Source organism: Salminus brasiliensis, chromosome 19 (assembly GCF_030463535.1).
Source record: "Salminus brasiliensis chromosome 19, fSalBra1.hap2, whole genome shotgun sequence".
NCBI lineage: Eukaryota > Metazoa > Chordata > Actinopteri > Characiformes > Bryconidae > Salminus > Salminus brasiliensis.
Genome location: NC_132896.1, coordinates 31,066,252 through 31,088,480, shown reverse-complemented (window position 1 = coordinate 31,088,480; position 22,229 = coordinate 31,066,252). Strand labels below are relative to the sequence as shown.

At 42.2% G+C, this 22,229-nt stretch overlaps 1 protein-coding gene across 3 annotated transcripts in view; it reads left to right on the top strand.

Annotated features, from left to right (window-relative positions):
• Window positions 1-10,874: 10,874 nt before the first annotated feature.
• fstl5 (follistatin-like 5) overlaps window positions 10,875-22,229 on the top strand; it is a 178,200-nt gene continuing 166,845 nt past the window's right edge. For all 3 annotated transcript variants that reach the window (XM_072664010.1, XM_072664009.1, XM_072664008.1), the window contains exon 1: window positions 10,875-11,222. In XM_072664010.1, the coding sequence (XP_072520111.1) occupies window positions 11,200-11,222 (23 nt within the window). In that variant the 5' untranslated portion in view covers window positions 10,875-11,199. The remainder of the gene's footprint in view (window positions 11,223-22,229) is intronic.

Genomic DNA, 22,229 nt, shown 5'->3' with positions numbered 1-22,229 from the left:
TATATATGTTGGGTTTAGATGTTAAAATTTGTCTTGTTTGATTGGTTTATGGCAAACAGCTGCAAGTCTGCAATGAGAGTTGAATAATTTTGTGTAGGAACTGTCTAATTAAGGGTATTTCAGCCATACCATCTATTAGGTCATCTGATGGCCTATTTCATCCACACACAGGAAAATGTAATCATTTAATTACCTTTTATTAATGATTAATGACTCAGTTTAGTTATATTAGCTCCATCTCTAATGTCCAGAATGTCCAGAAAAGTGTTGAAACATGCTAACCTTGCTAATATAACATGCTCCACATGGCTTGCTAGTACCAGCACATACACAATCTCAAACATGATGAGTATTTCCTCAGCACAGCCAGTATGAAGACGAATGACACTGTGCTGTCTGAACCCTGCCGAAGAGAGAGCTCGTGTGTGCGGGTGTGTGAGCGAAGCTGAATCCCTCTGTAAAGTGCTCTACTGCTGCCAGTAACCTCGTCTCAGGCAATTGTTTGCAGTAACAGATCTACTCCTCTGTATCCGTTCCCATGAGCGCCGTGCTCCAGAGTGCTGAAACCTTCGAAGCTAAAAACACTGACAGCTGTAGGAGGTGAGATCGAGAGGGCAGTCTTTATTACAGCTCTCCTCAGGTAAGCCAGCTCTTCACAGACAGATTTACAGTAATAAGAACGGCAATACAGCAGATTATAGCTCTGCCCACAAAATGCATTCTCTCTTAACAACTTTTGTGAGGCTGGTCAAGTGTTACAGACCACAATTCCTAATATCTAATTCAGCTATTCTTTGCTTAGTGCCTCTACGTAATGTTACCGTTAAAAATGCTGCTACCACCCTTTGCCCACTGTCACAGTCATATCAGGATATTATGACCACCCTTGGTTTGGAATGAACTTGACCCGGGACATGATAGATGCCATGTGACAGGGTTTGCTGTGTGTATAAAGAAGCAGGCACACCAGTCGGCTGTAGCAAAGTGCAAAACCATCATCATGGTTCATCTATCTATCTATCCATCCAAGTCTGGTTAAGCCCACTTTTAGGTATCCTTTTCCATTTTTGGATATTCTGGTTTTCTCTCTTTGTCATAATGTAAATCTGACAATTCTTTACATTGGGTCAAAATTTCATGAACCATAGACCAAAAGAAATGATCCAAAATGACCCGGTTTTGTCTGACATCTATAATATGTAAAGTTACATGTTAATAAGATATTAGATGTCTAATAAAGTGCAACCTGAGGTGTTTATATTGAGGGTGTCTGTTTACATCATGCTTTGTATCTCTCTGTACATGAACTTTTTCAAAGACATTTGAAAAAGAAGTGTAAGTTGTTGAAAGCACAGGCATTTCAGCAGACTCTGCTCTAAGTAGCCTGTCTAATAAGCCATGCTGTTTGGCTCCTGCGGCAGGCTTCATAAAACCAAGCAGACTGGAGACTCTCTTGGAAGTTGTCCACATGAGGTCCAGATAATGAAGTGGCTCCACTCTGCTCTGGATGGGTGACAACATTTTCAGTTGGTGGCATTTTCCACCCAGAACCTTCTCCATAGCTCTTGAGATTATCTCCAGCGCAGGAGTTCCAAAACTGTTCATTGTTGTAACAGTTGGCTAATGGAGAGTTGACACTGGTCAGCCAGTATTAGCCTGTAATGCCCAGTATTTTAGGCAAACGTTCAATTGCATAGACTCATAAGTGAATCCAAACTTTAGCTCATTCATCCCCTTAGATCTAAGCTATTTTTAGTTTTTGTCTTATTGTCCTACAGCTAACTCTGCTCTGTAAGGCAATAGAGGAGCCTAAGGTCGCCATGGAGTGATGGAGCTCTATCTAGTAGCTTTGGGATTGGTTAAAGGGGCATTCCAAGTTCTGAGTACGAATTTTCAACAGGAACACCTCCGGAAAAGCCGGAAACCCCTCACCAACCTCGAGTTCAAAATCCAAGATGGCCGCACCATACATCAACAATATAAAAACAGCAAATTTATCAATTTGTGTCTCTTTTAATGTTTGGATGTGCAAAATACTGCATAAGTATGCTTAGTCTTTGGCTACCAGTGGTGTCATTCCCAGCTCTGATATCTGACTTCCGAGGTAAATGGAATGCAGCATAATCAGCCAACACCAGTACCAGACCTCAATGATGCTTTCATGGTTAAATGCAATCAAATCCTCACCCAAATGAGTGTAAATGTGTTCTATGGAATGATGGAGCTCCCATAGCGACCTCATTTGTGAATTGTTACAGCAGTAATTATAATTATAAATCTCAATATTTTCCATATGGAACTGCATTCTCTGGAGTGATGGAGCTCCATCCAGTAACCTTTGGTATGCCTTGGAGTGGCAGAACTAATCATCCAACATCAATACCTGACCTCATGGATGCCCTAATGGCTGAATGCATAACAATTCCTCACTGCACTGTTTCAAAATCTGCTGTAAAGTGAAAACTAAAGACAGGCTCCTGATTTACACCCTTGATTTCACTTGACTTTCATCTTTACCTTTAGAAATAATTAAGATTTTTACCATAATAAATGACATAAAACATGGATGTTATAGGATGTTGTTGAACTTGAATCTTTTAAACTACATAAAGGGTCTTACACAGGTTCTACTCCTACTCTCTCGTTTTGAGTAATAAGCCTGCAGGTACAAGGGTTAACCTTAAAAGCACGAGCAAGGCTTTGAAATTAATAATTCATTTTGTTTTTCCGGTTGTATTTCTAAAACACAGCTGCAAACTTGCAATTCATTTGTGGACTTCAACAGGCCTGCTCATGTTTGTGCTTTCTATGACAAGGTCATTCTCATTCAGCATGTTTACACTTGTTATCATTATCAAATGGCCAGCCCTTCTTTCAGGCCTCATCTGCTCAAGTTCCTCTGATTCATTGGTTTTAACTGATGGTCACTAATGGTCTGCTTTGGAGGTTGCCAAGACTTTTAATGTCCTTTTGCTGTTTTTGCAGAAAAGATAGACGGTTCGACTTTAGTATGACCTACACTGATATGAAAATATGTCATTAAAATGTGATTTTGCTGTGATACACTACTCATGGTGGCAGTTCTATCCTGTAAATGTGGTTCTACTCCTTTCTTCAACTCCACTGCATGTATTTTATGGTAATTATATACATTACATGTTTAAAAAACTGCTGTTTTCACAGTGTTTTATTGTGTCGTGATAGTATGTTTCATCTTGGCTCCTATTGTCATGACAACTGCACTGTAGAGAGAATTTTACAGTGTTGGAACTGGAACCGAAGAATATGGGCCAGATTCATAAAACAGGGTGGTAATGGCACTATGCAAAATCCATGGCATTGTAATGCAGTCCTATTCTTATGTTAATCTTAAGTTATGGTGGTGGTCTTTAGAGGGCTGCTCCTTCTGTAACAGCATTTTTAACCCTTTAAATGGCCTAGGGTCTGCCAGCAGGCAGAAAGTGTTATTACAAACTCTTATGACCAAAGGATAGGCCTACCAGTTTGTACATAAGCCCCTGTAGTTACTGGGTAATACACCATAGTGTGTAACAAGCCTTTCTGGGCTAAGGGGATAAACCTAAACTCACAAAACAACCACTGTAAATCAACATATTATTGAGATACTACATGTTATTGACCAGGACTCTGCTTGTTTGGGTGCCAAAATGGACCGATTTCAGAATCAGACTGTAGCCATTAAGGGATGCACATGGTCAGCAATACTACTCAAATAGGCTCTGGCATTCAAGCAATGATTTATTGGTATCAACAGCTCCAAAGTGTTTCAAGAAAACCTTCCACCATTACACCACCAACTCCACCAGCCTGGGTTGGCATCCATCTGTGCATCTCAGCAGAACAGGCTACGTTTTCCCAGTCTTCAACTGTCCAGTGTTGGGACAGCCTGTGCTGAGCCACTGCAGCCTCAGCTTTCTGTTCTTGGCGGACAGAAGTCAAACCTGATGTGGTCTTCTGCTGCAGCAGCCTCAAGGTTAGACATGTCCAGGACATTTACTACGCATTACTTACACTTCAATTCTGATGATTCTGCCATTCTACCGCTCTTGACCTTGTAACATGAAGATCTGCTGTCATAATTACATCCTCAGTCCCGACTCAATCACTGAAATGCCTGTCTACGATGAATGGCAGACAGCATGTCAGCAATCTGAGATGTCTACATTTAGATTACACCCATCCTCTGGGCCCAGATCAATATCAAAGCGGGTCAATCAGAACATTGTCGGCATCCAGCCCAGAACTATTCCAACTACTCCTACTGATTTGAGATCTGTGGGAATACGTGCTTGTTTCCACTTTTCTAGTGTACTTTCTTTCTTCTTCCAATAATTGAACTGATGTAATATATTTTATTCATGTGAGCAGGATGTACCTTCCAACTAAAGTCACAGCATTTTTTTTTTCAGGACAAAATTGGAGGAAATAAACGTACTGCAGCTAAGAGACCTTTACTTTACGGTAAATGCAGACTCTCCTTTGCCATTATGCACAGATCTAGAGACTAATGTTCTTTCCGAGGCCATTTCAGCTGTGGTGGGATTACATGGTGGCTTTTAGCTGTACAAAACCTCTTGTTCTTTTTGGTGGAACATGGACCCATGAACGATTTGTGTTCATTTAAACCATAAAATCTTCATAGTTTGTGGACGTTGTGTGGAAATGACTTATGCTGACCTACTGTATCTTATACTTACTCTTATATAAATTCAAAACTCAGTTCCAAATAAAACAGTCCTGAATGAGAGGGACTGTGTGATATTATCTGTGAGATAAAACTGTAAGAGGCTGAATATGTGGAAATACAATGAAATATATAAAGGAGGGTTATGTGTGATATCATTAGTCCGGAATAACATCGAATAAATTCCTGCATAATTAAATTATTACATGTAAATATAAAATGTGCTTTTCTAGAGGAACTCATTACAATAACCAGATATCTGGAAAGGTGCTCCAGAATGTAAAAAAAGTATAATGTGCCTGTAATGGCGTGTTAGGCCATACACAGAGGGACGAACACTCACAGAGATGGAGTCAAAGCAAGCAGATTTATAGCAAACCATGAACAACAGTGATCAACAAAAGCATGAACGTAGCAAACAAAAGGCCTGATCCTGAACGTGAACACTGAGAAGAAGCTGGCCTCAACACGCTTCTACAGCACTGAGAACCTCTCGTGAAATCTTGAGGTCCCAACCATACAATTCTCGGCACCGAATGGCGCTGTCAAGGCTTCTAAATTACCCCCAGTCTAAGGTGAAACACAGGAACCCAATCAACATGAATCCACACAATGAATCAAACATGAACACAAACAAGGAGGAAGTCCTTATTTGGGCCTGTGGGCGGCAGCTCAGAATCACCCCGGGGAAGGGCGTGATACCGAGGGGCTGACAGTGCCTTGGCATAGTTGAATAATAAGAGTTCAAGACATGGAACTGACATGCTGTGAACCCCAAACACAGTCCTGTTTACCATCAAATGAAAATCCAAAACACAGCTTCCCCTTTTGAAAGAACAAGATGCTTGAGTAACATCTGGAGGTTCTTCAATTTAAAACTGTCAAGGAACCCCCTTAGGTTCTTTAAAATCTCACTAAAGAATCCCCAAATGTTCCTGTAGACTTCCTTGTAGAATTCCTTGGTCCTGTAGAGTTACTTGTAACAATAGTTCTAAGGTAGACTTGGTTAGGCTAAGCAGCTCCTGTAAGCTGTCACAGTGCCACAGACCAGCCAATCCCAGCAGAGTTGATCATTTATTTTTACAATACAAACATGAAAGGGAAATCTGTATTTTTTTGTTTATTTTAACTCAGAATAACAGGGTGGTAAAACGCTGATCTGAGCATTTTCCACCTTGAACAAAATCAAATACTTTCTATTTATACATCAAATAAGACCTTACAATACTCAATATATTCATTCTATGGCACCTTCCTTATACCCAACACATCCTCACAGAAAATGTATTACACCAAATTGGACCTTTTTCAGATTTTTTCTGATATGTTTTTTTTTATTATTTACAGTAATGACAGAAATATGCATACAGGGGATTGTGAGGTTAAATATTCTTTTTTTAGATTTTAACACTATTTTACCATCACCAAGCTCAGAAGACATGGGAAGGTTCACTATTCATGAGTCATTCTGGATGAAATGGCTACATTTTAGCTGCCATGATTCCTGGTTCCTATCACCACCACTGTGAAGAAATCTGAGGGAGTTTTACACTCACAATCCTTTCCAGATCTTCATCTCGCTAATCTGAAAACACTGTGTTGTACAGTAGAGGGCTTCCATAGAAGAGTGGGGAAGGTGTAGGTGTTTGAGTTGTCTCCCAGGGAGACGAACACGGACAAATAATGAGCTTACAGTACCTGAGAGGAGGTTGGAAGCCTGAGAAAGACAAGGATCTGTGTAGCAATGCAATACAGAATGGCAAGATACAGGAAATGGATAAAGAAGATGGATGGGAGGAGATGGCAGAACAGCAGTGTGTGGATGGTGTGATTAGGCAGTGAGGAAATCGAAAAGGAGAGTTAACTGATTTAGAGACAATCCTGCGGTCTATCCTGCCCTGCAGGGAGATCTTACAGCGGAGTTTAGTTCCAGCCCTAATCTAACACCTCTCAATTAAAAACTGGGAGGAGGGAAGATAGAGATACAGTGATGGACGGAGGGATGAGCTCTGTTCAAAAGCTTAAATCTTACATGTATTAATATTCATTTGAAATGTTTTTCTTGCTGCAGATAAAAAGTTTCTGATAGGCCAATCCGGTGAAACTCCACAGCTTTCCGATACCTGAGCTCTATCCATAACTCTATGAATGTAAACAGGTATATTATCATTTCTCCATTTGTAAATTATATATAAGACCATTACTCATGGCTTATAAGCTTTTCATTTATGATGAACTAATGAGCTTGAAATTCATGGCAAATGAACCTTTTATTGACGGTTATTCAAAGCACCTTACAAGGTTCCTCCACAGTTTCAGACTGAAGAACCCCCAGAAGTTCCTCAAGGAACTTATATTTTTAACCGTGATGCAGAAAACACTGTAAGCTGCCTCGAGACTGAAGAACAGGTGGAGAGAAAGCTCTGTCCTTCATCGCACTCGGCCAAGCTGTGAGCCTCCTGAGGTCACAAGCATTTCATCCTCATCCTCTGCTCTTCGCTCTGTTACACACCGTGCCCTCGCTGTTCCCTCTGGCCTCATTACTGCCCCGGTCACCAAGGTTGCACACATCTAATTGCAGCTGTTGACTGCACTCTGGGTCTCTGGGTGGTTCTGTTTTGGCGTCAACTCATCTCCCTTATGGGACGGACCTCAGGTAACGGAGCGTCTCCTGAGATCCAGAGCTGGTGTTTACAACAGGTGCGAAGGCTCGGAAGGAAAAAAACACATGGAGCGTGAAACTCAGCTTGCAGTGTGACTCGGATAAACATGGCGCCGATTTGCATAACTTCAAACAGCGGGATTTAATAACGCAAAGGATAAATACAAGTAAAAGCAATTTGAGGTTCATCAAAGGATACGGAAGACAGCAAAATGTAGAGCTGCTATCTTTGAACTTCTGCGATGCTTTCGACTAAATTAACCTTTCACTCAGTCAAAGTTTGATTGTAACCTTTAGCTACTAAGAACATATCAACAGTAATGTTGTTAAAATGACATTGTACAATGCAGTTATTGGTGTGTGTGTGTGTGTGTGCTGGTGTGTGTGTGTAGAGTTTTTAACTGACTGAGAGCAGGCAATTAGCTTGCTGCATTGTGTGGGTGGTTAAATCCTGCCACATTTCTCCCCTCCTCTCTCTCACCATCACTTTGATTCGGTGAGGGCTTTGATCAGCTTCATTATGCTGAATGCGCCTATATCTTCAGCCCAGGCCCAACACACTCGGACATTTACGCCTCTGTCCCCTCCAGTCTCGCTGTACATGGGTGGGATGCAGATTTGCCAGCGTTAAATCAACACTGTGTGTAGAATCATGTTGAGCTGTCCACAAGGGGGCGCTCAAGAGGGGGCGCTCAAAGCGCAAATTGTATTTACGGCAGTGGTGTAAAAGTGAATGACACTCCACCAACTGCAGAGGGAGCCCAAATATTGGGACGTCTGCTCGTTCATTGCTTTTTATGAAATCAAGGGTATTACAAAGAGTTGATGCTGCTTTTGTTGGAAGAACATTGCTGTGAGGATTTGATTGCATTCAGCGACAAGCGTGTTAGTGAGGTCAGGATGTTGGATATTGGATTACCACCCCACCTCATCATCCCCAACTCCCCAACTCATCCTAAAAGTATTAGATGGAGCACCAACCATCATTCCAGAGAACACAGTTCTTCCACTGCTCCACAGCTCAATGCTGGGGGGGGATGTTTACCCCTCTATATCCCACGCCTGGCATTAGACAGAGTCCTATCCTATTGGAAGTACTTCTCTACAGGGACTAGACAAACTGTGTGTGTGTGTGTGTGTGTGCATTTGCACATCTGTATCAGCAATAAGTAATAGAATGAATGCATTTATTACAATGGGTGTCCACAAACATTTGGACATATAGTGTAGATCACAGAGGTATGTTGAAACCCTCCAGTCTCTCAGCCTGTTCTAGTCAGCGTCCTGAAGAAAGACTTAAATATGAATGGGAGATGATACTCCACATACATAGGGCACACACACACACACACACACACACACACACACACACACACACACACACATTTATAATCCCTATCTGCCCCTCTCTCACACACACACTCTGTCTCTCACACACATACAAACACTTTCTCTCCCACACACATTCACAACTATACAAACACACACACACACACACACGCTCTCTCTCTCTCTCTCTCTCTCTCACACACACACACACACACACACATTTACAATCCCTATCTGCCCCTCTCTCACACACACACTCTGTCTCTTACACACATACAAACACTTTCTCTCCTACACACATTCACAACTATACAAACACACACACACACACTTTCTCTCTCTCTCTCTCTCACACACACACACACACACACACATTTACAATCCCTATCTGCCCCTCTCTCACACACACACTCTGTCTCTCACACACATACAAACACTTTTTCTCCAACACACATTCACAACTATACAAACACACACACACACACACGCTCTCTCTCTCTCTCTCTCTCACACACACACACACACACACACACACACACACACACACATTTACAATCCCTATCTGCCCCTCTCTCTCACACACACTCTGTCTCTCACACACATACAAACACTTTCTCTCCTACACACATTCACAACTATACAAACACACACACGCTCTCTCTCTCTCTCTCTCTCTCTCTCTCACACACACACACACACACACACATTTACAATCCCTATCTGCCCCTCTCTCACACACACACTGTCTCTCACACACATACAAACACTTTCTCTCCTACACACATTCACAACTATACAAACACACACACACACACACACACACACTTTCTCTCTCTCTCTCTCTCACACACACACACACATTTACAATCCCTATCTGCCCCTCTCTCACACACACACTCTGTCTCTTACACACATACAAACACTTTCTCTCCTACACACATTCACAACTATACAAACACACACACACACACACACACACACACACACACTTTCTCTCTCTCTCTCTCTCACACACACACACACACACACACATTTACAATCCCTATCTGCCCCTCTCTCACACACACACTCTGTCTCTCACACACATACAAACACTTTTTCTCCAACACACATTCACAACTATACAAACACACACACACACGCTCTCTCTCTCTCTCTCTCTCTCTCTCTCTCTCACACACACACACACACACACACATTTACAATCCCTATCTGCCCCTCTCTCACACACACACTCTGTCTCTCACACACATACAAACACTTTTTCTCCAACACACATTCACAACTATACAAACACACACACACACACGCTCTCTCTTTCTCTCTCTCTCTCTCTCTCTCTCTCTCACACACACACACACACACACACACATTTACAATCCCTATCTGCCCCTCTCTCACACACACACTCTGTCTCTCACACACATACAAACACTTTTTCTCCAACACACATTCACAACTATACAAACACACACACACACACGCTCTCTCTCTCTCTCTCTCTCTCTCTCACACACACACACACACACACACACACATTTACAATCCCTATCTGCCCCTCTCTCACACACACACTCTGTCTCTCACACACATACAAACACTTTTTCTCCAACACACATTCACAACTATACAAACACACACACACACACACGCTCTCTCTCTCTCTCTCTCTCTCTCACACACACACACACACACACACACACACACATTTACAATCCCTATCTGCCCCTCTCTCACACACACACTCTGTCTCTCACACACATACAAACACTTTTTCTCCAACACACATTCACAACTATACAAACACACACACACACACGCTCTCTCTCTCTCTCTCTCTCTCTCTCTCTCTCACACACACACACACACACACACACATTTACAATCCCTATCTGCCCCTCTCTCACACACACACTCTGTCTCTCACACACATACAAACACTTTTTCTCCAACACACATTCACAACTATACAAACACACACACACACACACACACACACACACACACACACACACACCCAACCTCCTCCCTCGTCAGCAGGAGGAGTCAGTCTACACTGTAACTCAAGGGCGATTCATTTGTAAAGGCTGAGCTCCGGCCAGCCCGCTGCCTTGTGATTGGCTGCCTGCGTGATTGTATGCAAATGCAAGCGGGACGCAGCCAGTAGGCGCGGAGCTGCGCTGCTGCCTCAGTTAAGCGCTGGAGACCCGAGAGGAGCTGTCCGCGGACAGGGTGCTGAAACCTGGACCTGCCGTCCAGCTCAGGGACCGTACATACCCACCGAGCCGCCTGCCTGCTTACCGACCTTCCGCTCCGCTGCCTGAGGAATACACCTACCCGCGCGCGCTTCTCAACTTCGCTTAGGGGATTTCTGCGTCACGAGGACTTCGGACTAAAACACACGGAGCTGGGTTCGCCTCGCGCCACTTATACAGTTGTTCTGAAGTGACACTCTGCTTGTTTAGCGTTTTTTGGAGTACCTCTCTTGGGATTACGCATCTGAATGACCTGCAGCCGGACACCCAGGTACAGCATTGCTTCTTTATGGGGGGTTCCGGGGGTCGTAACATTGTCGAAACGTGTTTAGATCCATTCTCAGTAATGTTGCTCAAGTGGAGTCCTCCATATTGACCCAAAATGGAGCAAATGGAAGCCCCCAACAATTTTTCCTCGTGATCCCAAATGGGTACCCTTGAACTTATTGATCGTAGGAATTACGGCTGCTGTAGCTGAGGTCAGGGTTTTAGGGAAACGCAGGGAAGTTTTCTGCACGATCGCAAAACAAGGGGAGAAAGCATCCCACACTGTGGAAGTGGGCTCTGGTTAAGCGGGAGGGACCTTGGGTGAAGCTTCGTGACGGTTAGATGCCCAAAGCTTAGCTGGTTATTTTTTCCCCCCAGCGCTAATCCCTAATCTCAGGGGGATTATACTCGTGTGTGTTTTTTACCCCCCTTTGCTTCCATTGCCGTGATGATCGGTGGTAACTGAGCTGTTTGTCAGGAGACGGGGCAGCTACACGACGGCCTGGGACAGATAACTAGTGTAGGTGTCTTCAGTTAAAGAAGTTGCCACGAACAGCCTCTATAACCAGTCCTATAACAGTCTTATAGCCTCCATAACCAGTCTTATAACCTCTATAACAGTCTTATAGCCTCAATAACCAGTCTTATAACCTCTAGAACAGTCTTATAACCTCTATAACCAGTCATATAACCTCTATAACCAGTCCTATAACCTCTATAACAGTCCTATAACCTCTATAACCAGTCTCATAACCTCTATAACCGTCTTATAACCTCTATAACCAGTCCTATAACCTCTATAACAGTCTTATAGCCTCTATAACCAGTCTTATAACCTCTATAACAGTCTTATAACCTCTATAACAGTCCTATAACCTTTATAACCAGTCCCATAACCTCTATAACAGTCATATAACATCTATAACAGTCCTATAACCTCTATAACCAGTCCTATAACCTCTATAACAGTCTTATAACCTCTATAACAGTCCTATAACCTCTATAACCAGTCCTATAACCTCTATAACCAGTCTTATAACTTCTATAACCAGTCCTATAACCTCTATAACAGTCTTATAACCTCTATAACAGTCTTATAACCTCTATAACCAGCCTTATAACCTCTATAACCAGTCCTATAACCTCTATAGCAGTCTTATAACCTCTATAACAGTCCTATAACCTCTATAACCAGTCCTATAACCTCTATAACAGCCAGTTTCCTTCATCGACCTTTTATGAAGTGTTTCCAGACCACAGCTCCACGAGGTTGAGAGTGTGTGAACGTTTCTGAAAGGGGAAAGTGATCAGCAAGAGTTTCTTGGGATCCTGATTTGCATTTGCTTTGGGTTTAGCAGCGAGACCCCCCCCCCCAAGCCCCCCTCCAGCCCCCCTCTGTCTGTTTGTTTTGCCACTCTTTCAGTTCAGGCTGGTGTTTGAGGTTTTCCTGCTAACCAATCTGGAGTTTAAAGGTGTTTGGGCCATGTTCAAACCTCTCCTCCAGCACTCATCCAAACTGACCCAAAAGACTAAAAAGATAAATAACCCTACCAACACTAGGGGACTTTTAGAGAGTTTTTTGGGTTTTTTTTGGATGTGTATTGCACACTTTATGAGATAAATCTGATAAAATAAATGTCTGAATAGCTCTAAATATGAAATATAAATAATATATAAAGTAAAAGTAAGTATTTGTAGATGTGTTTCCTAAAGGCAACACTGGAAACAAATAACCCTGAATAAAGACAGTTATTAAAATGGCTCAAATTTAAAAATTAAATTATATGCAATTATGTAATTAAAAATGCTATATATATAATACAAAAATATAAATATATAAAATATAAAAATAAAAAATGCTATATAAAAATTATAAAAAAATATTTAAATACATTGTATTTAACATATAATTGTCTTATATTAATCAATTTATTTGAAAAATATTAAATATTTTTTGGTATAAATAAAATGAACATTTATTTAATAAGTGAATAAGATAAGATAAGATAATCCTTTATTAGTCCCGCAGTGGGGAAATTCTCAGTGTCACAGCAGAAAGGGATAGCAAGACACAAGATAAATAAATTACACTATATACACAATATAAATAAGAAGTAAAAAAGCAATAACAATATTATTTACAGGTTATTGCAAATTGCACTTGTGAGGGGGGTAGGCAGTACAGGCTCTAAATGCTATACTGTTAAACAGAAGAAAAAAAAAACATAGGAAGAGACCATCAATCTGAAACTGCATGTACATATTTATGCTTACACATAAACTTTACATCTAATGGAGAGGTTGTAGTCCAAGACTATGAAAGATGGGTCCAGGGTTGACCAGTTTTCATTAAAAGCCTCGGTCTGAGATCTTAGTGTAAATGTAATTCTCTCCATGGTATAAATATATCATTACTTTATCCATTCCTTCACCATTGGGACATCCTTCTTAAGCCAAGTTCGTCCAGATCACAAGGTACATTATTATTTTCCATACCAAAAACCTCATCCAGGATGCCATGAATGTATCTCCAGAATGGAGCTACAGAGGAACAGTTCTAGAAAATGTGAAGGTGATGTGTCACAGCTTTTCCACAAGACGTCCAGCAGCCAGTCTGATCTAGTAACAAAGCATTTTAGCTTAAGTCCAGAAAAAAACTATTCCTGTTCTTTTAGCTGAAGACTCAACAGGAGGGAGAGCATGTTGCAGACCATTGCTGTCTGATAATCCGATTCCTATCATTCTTCATGCATTATTGAAAAATTACCCTCTGCTTCCCATCTTGTCTCCTTTTAAAATTTGGAGATGGATATACAATTTAGAAAAAAAATTCCTATAGGTGATAACTCTATTTTAAATACCCTTGCTTTCAGAACAAATGAACAAATAAATGAGCAGGTGTCCCAATACTTTTGTCCATATGCATTCTTCTAAGGAATTCATTCAGCTACTGTAAGTTGCACCCATTGCTGGCGAGTCCCTGCAGAGAAGCATTGCCAATAGAATAGGACTCTGTGGAGCAGACAAAAAAATATGACCTTATTGGCTCCATGCCTAATGTCAGATATGAGCTAGAAGGGTTTGAAGCCCCCCAGCATTAAGCTGTGGAGCAGTGGAAGAACTGTGTTCTCTGGAATGATGGACGGTGCTCCACCCAATACTTTTGGGATGAGTTGGGGAGTTAGGGATGATGAGGTGGTGATCATTCAACATCCTGTCCTCACAGCAATGCTTCTCCAAAAGCTAGTAGAAAGCCCTCTTCTCTGGACAGTAGAAGCAGGATAGACTCTTTTACCCTTGATTTTGAAGAAACCGTGAATGAGCCGCTGTCCCAATACTTTTGTTAATATAGTGGACATGGATTTTGCACAATAGCAACAATATGTTTTTGAGCACAAGGAAAATGTTTTGTTACCCTGAGGCAACGTTGTGCAATAGAGGGTCAAATGAATACTCTGGTGTTTAAAAAAAGAACAGAAAGGCCACTTTGATCAAAACACACTTCTAATAGAATCTAATGGGAAGAATGTTTGAGCCAGTTTGAGCCAGTGTGGGTAAAGGCACTGAAATATTGGGATACGTTGGACTGCGAGGAACAGTCTCTGTCTGCAGCATCTGTGGCAAAGTGATGCCTTTCTTTGCTCGTAGAAAAAAAGCTAAACCCTGTTGATTCAAAATATACTTTGTGTTGGTTTGATGACTGTTCTGTCCTTTCAGTATGGTCAAGGAAACACTGCAGTATTTGTTTTTTTAAAGAATCGCTGGAAGGTTCTCAAGGGAACCAGGATGGTTCTTGTGGCAGGGGTGGGGTGCCCAAACATACTGTCTTTAGAGCCTAAAGTGTCTAAAATGTCTGTAAATGTTCAAAAAGCTAGAGCAGTACACAAATAAAGAAGGTCTTTAGGCTTTATACCATGTTTATACCATGCTTTTGTTTTGGGAAATATTACACTACATACAATATTTGGTCCTAAAATACTTTGTAGCCCCCAATTGTGTCTAGGTTTCAACCAAACCATCGAGCACCCAGGTCTTCAAATCTCTATCTTGAATCCAGTTTCCAGTATTCCTGGATTAATGCAATTTATTGACCATATAGTGTCACGTTTACCAGGGATTACAAAGTTCAAGACTGCAAACCGGATTCAAGGTCCAGATTTGAAGACCTCTGGACTAGATGATGGTTTAAGGTTTATGCTGAAGAATTCGGAGGTAATCTTTATCATTTGAGGTGTTCTTGGAAGGACTTCTCTTGAAAGGAGACTCGTGACCGTCTTTCAGTTGCAATAATGAAATATTTTATTCCAATCAAAATCACAGTGTGGAGAGAGCCCACCAATTCCCAGTGCCCCTCTGTTCTTTCTCCCTAGCCAGAGGAACACCTCGCATTTCCCAATGTATCAGTTCATGTATCATGTTAATGTCACTATCTATAGGTCATTGCAAGTTCCACATTTCTGGTCATTATTTGCAATTAAATACTGCCAGATTGGACGGGGGTCCTTCTGGAGCATTTTGTGTGCCAGCAATGCCAAGCTAAGCAGCAGTTTAAGCAGTTTGTGATGCGTCTAAATTATGCAGCGCTATATTCTGCACTTTTTTGTTGCGTAATGGTATCATGGTATGTAAGAAAAACGGACCAGGGGACGAATCTTAAACAGCATACTGAATGAACCACCATTCTGCCCAGCACTATCTGTGCTGTATATTTAATAAAGTATATAATAATTTAGAGTATTGCAGTCTATTGAGTAGCTGCCGATTGTTGTTTTATAGGCCTGTTAGCTGGTCTTTGTAGTTTAGTTGTGTTTTATGGTGTAGTTGTTAAAAAAAACATCTGAATCAATGTCTCTCATCCTCGCTCAGTCGCTAGCTGAGTAGTCTGAGTAGCTTGCTGAGAACCTTACACATCTAACCGTTCTTGTGCGTACTGTAGGCGCCACTGGCTACCACCACCATGCTTAACAGCTGGTACTGGTAATGTTCTTGGAGTTGAAGGCCTCACCATTACTTTACATCTTTGCCTCATTTGACCGTACAACTTTCCTCCACGAGGCTTACACTCGTCCGTGTGGTCGGCTGCAAACTTTAGTCTTATGCTAGCTCTCCCTTTGAGCGTGGGGCTGGAGTTAGGCCAAAGCAGACGATCCTCATGAGCCATCTTTGGCACAGGGGCCCCACTTTGGTCAGCCCTGTTCTAAGGCATTGCTTCAGAAAAAGTTTATGAGTGTGAGCTAGAAACGGCCTACTCTGTTCATATGCAGACTACAAGCATCCTGTCTTTCTTTCTTGGAGCTGGCTGTACCCACCCAGTGCAGTGCATGATTGATGAGGCTTGTGGATAAAGTTTGAGAACTTCAAGGGAAGGGTCAGCTTCTGAGTGAGTTCCCATCCATGTTCTCCTGCCTATGTGATGTCGACCAACTTGTACAGATACCAGATACTCATACAGTAGATCCATGTCCAGCCTAGTCCTTTCATTGGAGGCCTGGCTTAGGCTTTGCAGTGCATGCCATTGGAAGCTGCACTGAAAGGCTCTCCACGAAACACGCACATAGACAGAAGTCAGACAAATAACAAACAAACAAATGCTGTAATGCACTCTCCCACACTCTCTCTCTCTCTCTCCTACTCCATTTATCCTAAGGCATGCAAAGACCCCCCTCCCCACTCCCCAACCCCACCCGCTCCCACACACACTCTCCCATAAAACAATGCAGGCTCACATCCTCCACTCAAAAGTGCTTTTAAAAGAGCTGTCCATTTAAAAACACCTGCAATGCTGATGGCTCTCAAAAAAGGGCCCAGCTCATAAAGACTAAATAAAATACAACAACAAAATAAAATCTGCAGAAACATCAAACAGCAATTTGCATAAAAAAGGAGCCACTAACATGGCAGCAGCCTTGGCTATCGTAACGTCCTTTCTGTTAAATACATCAGAGTCTGCTTTCTTCATTCAACCACAGCCTGTAAGCCTGTAGTTCTTCACCCCCCTCCCCTCCCTGACCCTCTCCAGTGTGTTATACATCAAGTCACTTAGCCCTTTGCCCTCAAGGTGACCATTCCATTCAATTCCATGGATAGTCTCTAGGATTTATGCATTGTACTAAGAGTAGTATTAAGAGCTGGCTCCTAATGTACAGCACCAAGCACCAGCACCAAGCACAGCACAGCGCGGCACATCACAGCTGAAGCGTAATCAAAAAGAACATGTAATCTTTCCGCTTGCGTCAGATGCAGTCGATCGGCTCTCAGTTCTCACTCGGTTTCCGTAGCCGTGCATCAGAGCAGAGAGGGTGACACTGACTACGTTAAAGCCAGCAGAAACTGAATGAACAAGTCTTTACTAAAGTCATCCTGCAAAGCACGTCTGCTGTTGCACAATTCATCATCCACCTTCTACCCTATACAACAGTGGAACGAGACCACCATAGAGCCACCACTGACCAGATTTCATTTTGGTAGTGGACCATTCTGAGCTCAGCCAGTCTGTGGGTGTTGTGTTTAGGGGTGTCAGACAGTAGGTAATGGTGGACTTGACTAACCATGGTCCTCCTCGAATGGGGGTCCCCCAAAACACATTTGTTACACCCCCATTCTGCATTGTCAGAAGTCTATTCATTAGTTCATAATTACAGTAATAACACATTCAACTGTTCTAGTGTCTAAAGTGGGCAGTATTTGGACTAGGGCTGCAACAAATGGCTATTTTAGTTGAATAATCTGTAGATTATTAAAACGAATAATCAATTATTTCAAATGAAAAAAATTCCAATTTATCTTTAGGATTTTTCTGCATTTTCTGACTTACAAGAAAAGTGATAAAGATGAATTATGAAATTATTCTGTTTTAATTGATAGTAAAATGAACTCTTCTGGTAATATCAATGATAAATAAATGTTTTATATCCAGTATGTGTCAAAATTCTATAGCAGCAATAAAATATTTGGTAATAATAACAATAAATTATAGTTTTCCCTGCAGCAAAACATAAATAAATAAAAGGTAGACAATTTTGATTATTATTCCAGTATTATTATTGTATTAGTGACTTTTATTTTGACATGTTTTGTTTCTATAAGTGACTTTTATCTTAACATGGTTTGTTTCTTTTAGTCTTAGACTTTTATTTTGATATGGTCTATTTTAGTTTGTTGATAACAACATGACATGCTTCACCAGTGGCTTTGTGTTCCTTTAGGTATTCTGAGATGTATGTAGGTGGTAAACCATCAAGAGATTTAGACACCAGTGCAGTGATTTGTTTAAATGATCCCTGTTTAAACAAAGACAGATTATTTGAATAAACTGAGCGTGAATGAATATAGACGGTGTCCAGACTGTCAGACTGCCTCCGTTACCTCAGTTAAAATGTGCTCTACACATCCACATCCTCTACGAGTCCACATTTCCCCTCCACTTGAAGCCCAACAATCCGCAGATGTCAGAATCAAAGATCTAAGTAAAACTACAGCCTCTTTAATGATTCCTGACACCATGCATTGGTCAGGTCTGTACAATCCTCTACAAGAGCTGAATAATACACCTCAGCGCTCTGCCGACAGGGTGCGTGCTATCTCACGGACTCACTTCAAATGAGGAACCCGAGCTTTCCCCTCAGCTGAGAGTATCTGTCTGTGGAAGTGATTGGGATTGAGGAACTTGGTCTTGACATCAGATTGTTTAAGATACTTCACTCCGTGCACCGGAGAAACGCCTAATGGTGTTTGAAGCTGCTGTGAACTGCCTGCAAGGGATTCGTGAAGGGTTTTTTCAAAGCTGCAGATCTAGGTGTCAATTCCCAGTTGATCACACTTGATGGTCTTTCCAAATTATCACCAGGTTTGCTGAATACATTTCGTGGAGTGATATAGGGGGGTGGTTTGCCTACGGGATTGTCTGTAGATCTTTGATGTATGTTTGCTTCTTTTTTCAGAGCATTCCAAGATTCTTAAGTTAAGATAAATACAATAAATTTACAAAAGTTTGTGGACACCTGCTCCTTCTTTAGAATTGCTTTCGAAATCAAGGGTAATAATAAGGAGTTTGGTCTCCCTTTGCTGCAGCAATAGCCTCTAATCTGCTGCAAAGGCCTTACACTAGATTTTAAAAAGATTGCTGTGAATATTTGAAGGCATTTGGCCATTAAACAGATACTGACAGTCCAGTGCTCCCAGTGCTGCAAAACTTCGTGCCCCTTTATCTACAGGATGGTACTGGCAGGGCATGGTGACTTCAGACTCCTTTTATATTGGCAATGCTTTTCTATGGAGATTACACAAGTGGTGCAACCAAATGCTCTTTCTATTATCCATTGGAAGATCTGTATTTGGTACAGACTGCTAAATACAATGATGAATTGTTGTGCCTCTATCTTGGTCAAACCTGTTCTTGTCAGAAAGTCTTTGTTTAGTGTAGTTGAACAAACTTTGAGGGTCTTTGGAGGCCAACTTGTGAGAAGAGATGTAGCTTCTTGGGGAGAATTGTCAGAAGCACTGTATTTGTTTAGTGCTGCTTTTTCTGGTGAGACAACAGGCAGAATGTGTGGGCTGGCCGTCTGGTGCCATTGTTATGTTGTATGTGTTTGTGTATGTGTGTGCCCTCCAGTCAGTGTAACTTCTGGAGCATGCCGTCCTCCAGACAAAAGGTCATTCTCAAAGGGTCAGTGCCAAACTGTGTAACTGGCTTTGCCGTTAGTGCTGGTTAAGTGTCAGTCAGCCTCTCTCTCTCTCTCTCTCTCTCTCTCTCTCTCTCTGTGTGTGTGTCTCACTGGTACCAGAGAAGTGTCTTCTAATGCAGTGTGAACACCTCAGCATCGCCAGCCAGGCATTGCATTTTAATGGGTACGGGTTGCAGCCGACTGTGCTTCGCAGCATCTGTCCTGCGCCACATAGCTCAGGCTTTGGACACCCTTGCATCTGTTGCATAATGCTGCAGAGCCCTCCTCTCTAATCTAACCTCCGCTGGGCACTACAGTCACATGTGTCCAGTGTTTGCAAAGCTCAGCTTACCAAGAAAAGACACTATCAGCCCATGCTGTGCCTTACATCCAATCTGGAGCCAGACAAATCTTTTACCCCTCACGCACAAGAAGAAGCCATACTCTCAGCCATGTAAGCTGAAGTAAAATCCCTGTTATAATGGTATAACAGTGTGGTACAGCCTTCTGTATATGCTTACTAAAAACTAAAAAAAGTTTATTTTGCTTAAAAACATTAAACATGAACAGATTTAGTTTCCTGATGCTTTAAAGAGCTGAGGTGTGACGGATGGGAGAGGAGGAGTTGGTGGTAGGCCTACCATTTTGTGGAAGGTGGTCCTTCCCTGATTATAGACAACCAGTGCTTATTTAGGAAGAACCTACAGATAAAGAAGCATGCAGAGAGGCTCCCGGTCACATGCAAGAGTTGGGACATAAGCAGTGCATTCCAGTTAGTGTGGAATGGCCTCTCCCGGGGCTGATCCTACAACTGGTGGAGAATGCGGCAGAAACCCTGGCGAACTCCAATGTGGGTGACAACAGTTTTTGGACAACAGTCGAAATCTTTTGGTCACTAGGTTGAATTGGTGGGGAAGGAGTTTTGTAAAGGCTGTGGGCCTAAGAGTTTTCCCATATTAGGACCTCCCAGTTTATACTAAAGGCAGAGAAATATGGCAAAATATACTATATAGACAAAAGTATTGGGACACCTATACATTAAACCTACAGGAGCTTTTAAGACATCCCATTCTAAATACATAGGCATTGATATTGAGTTGTTCCCAGTTTGCAGCTCTAACAGCAGCAGCAGGTCTGAAGCTCTGCAGGTATTGAGTCAGTTGGAGACTTTTCTGCACTCTGCTCTGAGCTCAGCACTGGGGCCTTGACCCCACTCTGTAACTCTGTAGCTCTGTAACACTCGGTGGCTGAGCTGCTGTAGTTTCTAAACACTTCCATTTTTCAATAAAACCACTCACAGCTGATGGAGAAATATCTGGGATGGAGGAAATTTTACAAAAAGTGCCACCCTATCTTTCACTAATGTGTGGAAAGGCAGACTGTATGGCTAGGGGCTTGATTTTATATACCTGTGGCAAAGGGACTGATTAAGAGAGGAGTCCCAATGCTTTTGGTCACTTATTGGATATTGGGAACTTATTTATGGGGCACCTGTTATTTCACAGCACACTGGAATTCAGCCTCTGCATTTAACCTGTTTGTCACTCAGACTAATGTTTCTGGAAGTGAGAACACATACTCAGAATGGTGAGCCGCCATCTCAAGGCCCAGGGAGCAACTGGGGCTTAGGGGCTTTGCTTAAGGAGCTGGGGATTGAACCAGAGACCTTCTGCTCCCAAACCTGCTTCTCAAACTTTCAGGCCATGGCTGCCTATGATAAATTCTCTCCCCGGTACTCTCCTCAGTCTCATTTCTAGTGTTTCTTTTTCAGTAGAACTTATTAGGACATAAAAATGAAGATTGTTAAGCACTAATCATCCTTTTGGGAGGTCTTTCTAAAAGAAATCCCTAAAGCCTGATAAGTGAGAGGTGTGAACAACATCAAAGCAGTCAAAGAGCTGAACTGAGAGAACAGCATGAAATTAAAAACCCAAAAAGTGAATTAGTGACTCACTGTAAACAGCCAGAGTGGAACTTAACAGTTAGTGTGCTTCCCGCGCAGAAATCCACCAGTCTGAAAAGCAGTGCTATTCACTCAGTCGTATCGGGGAAGTGGGCCCAGCGCAGCTGACAGCGTTTGAGCTGAGCGCTAGCACAAAGCACATGTATATTTCATGGCTGCTGTGGGGTTTTTTAGCACTAGGTTCGAAGCGGACAAGCGGGATCAAAGCCTGCCGGTCCCGCAAGACAGAGAGCCGCTCACAGATGAGCTCGAGCCACGCTAAAGTGATTAGCTGACTGCTAGCGCCTGTCCAATCACAGCCTATCTCTCTCCGGCTGTGAAGGAAGCGCTTTCGCTAGAGTCCATGCAGCTTTAGCGCTTCTGTCACATGGCCTGCATGGCATCG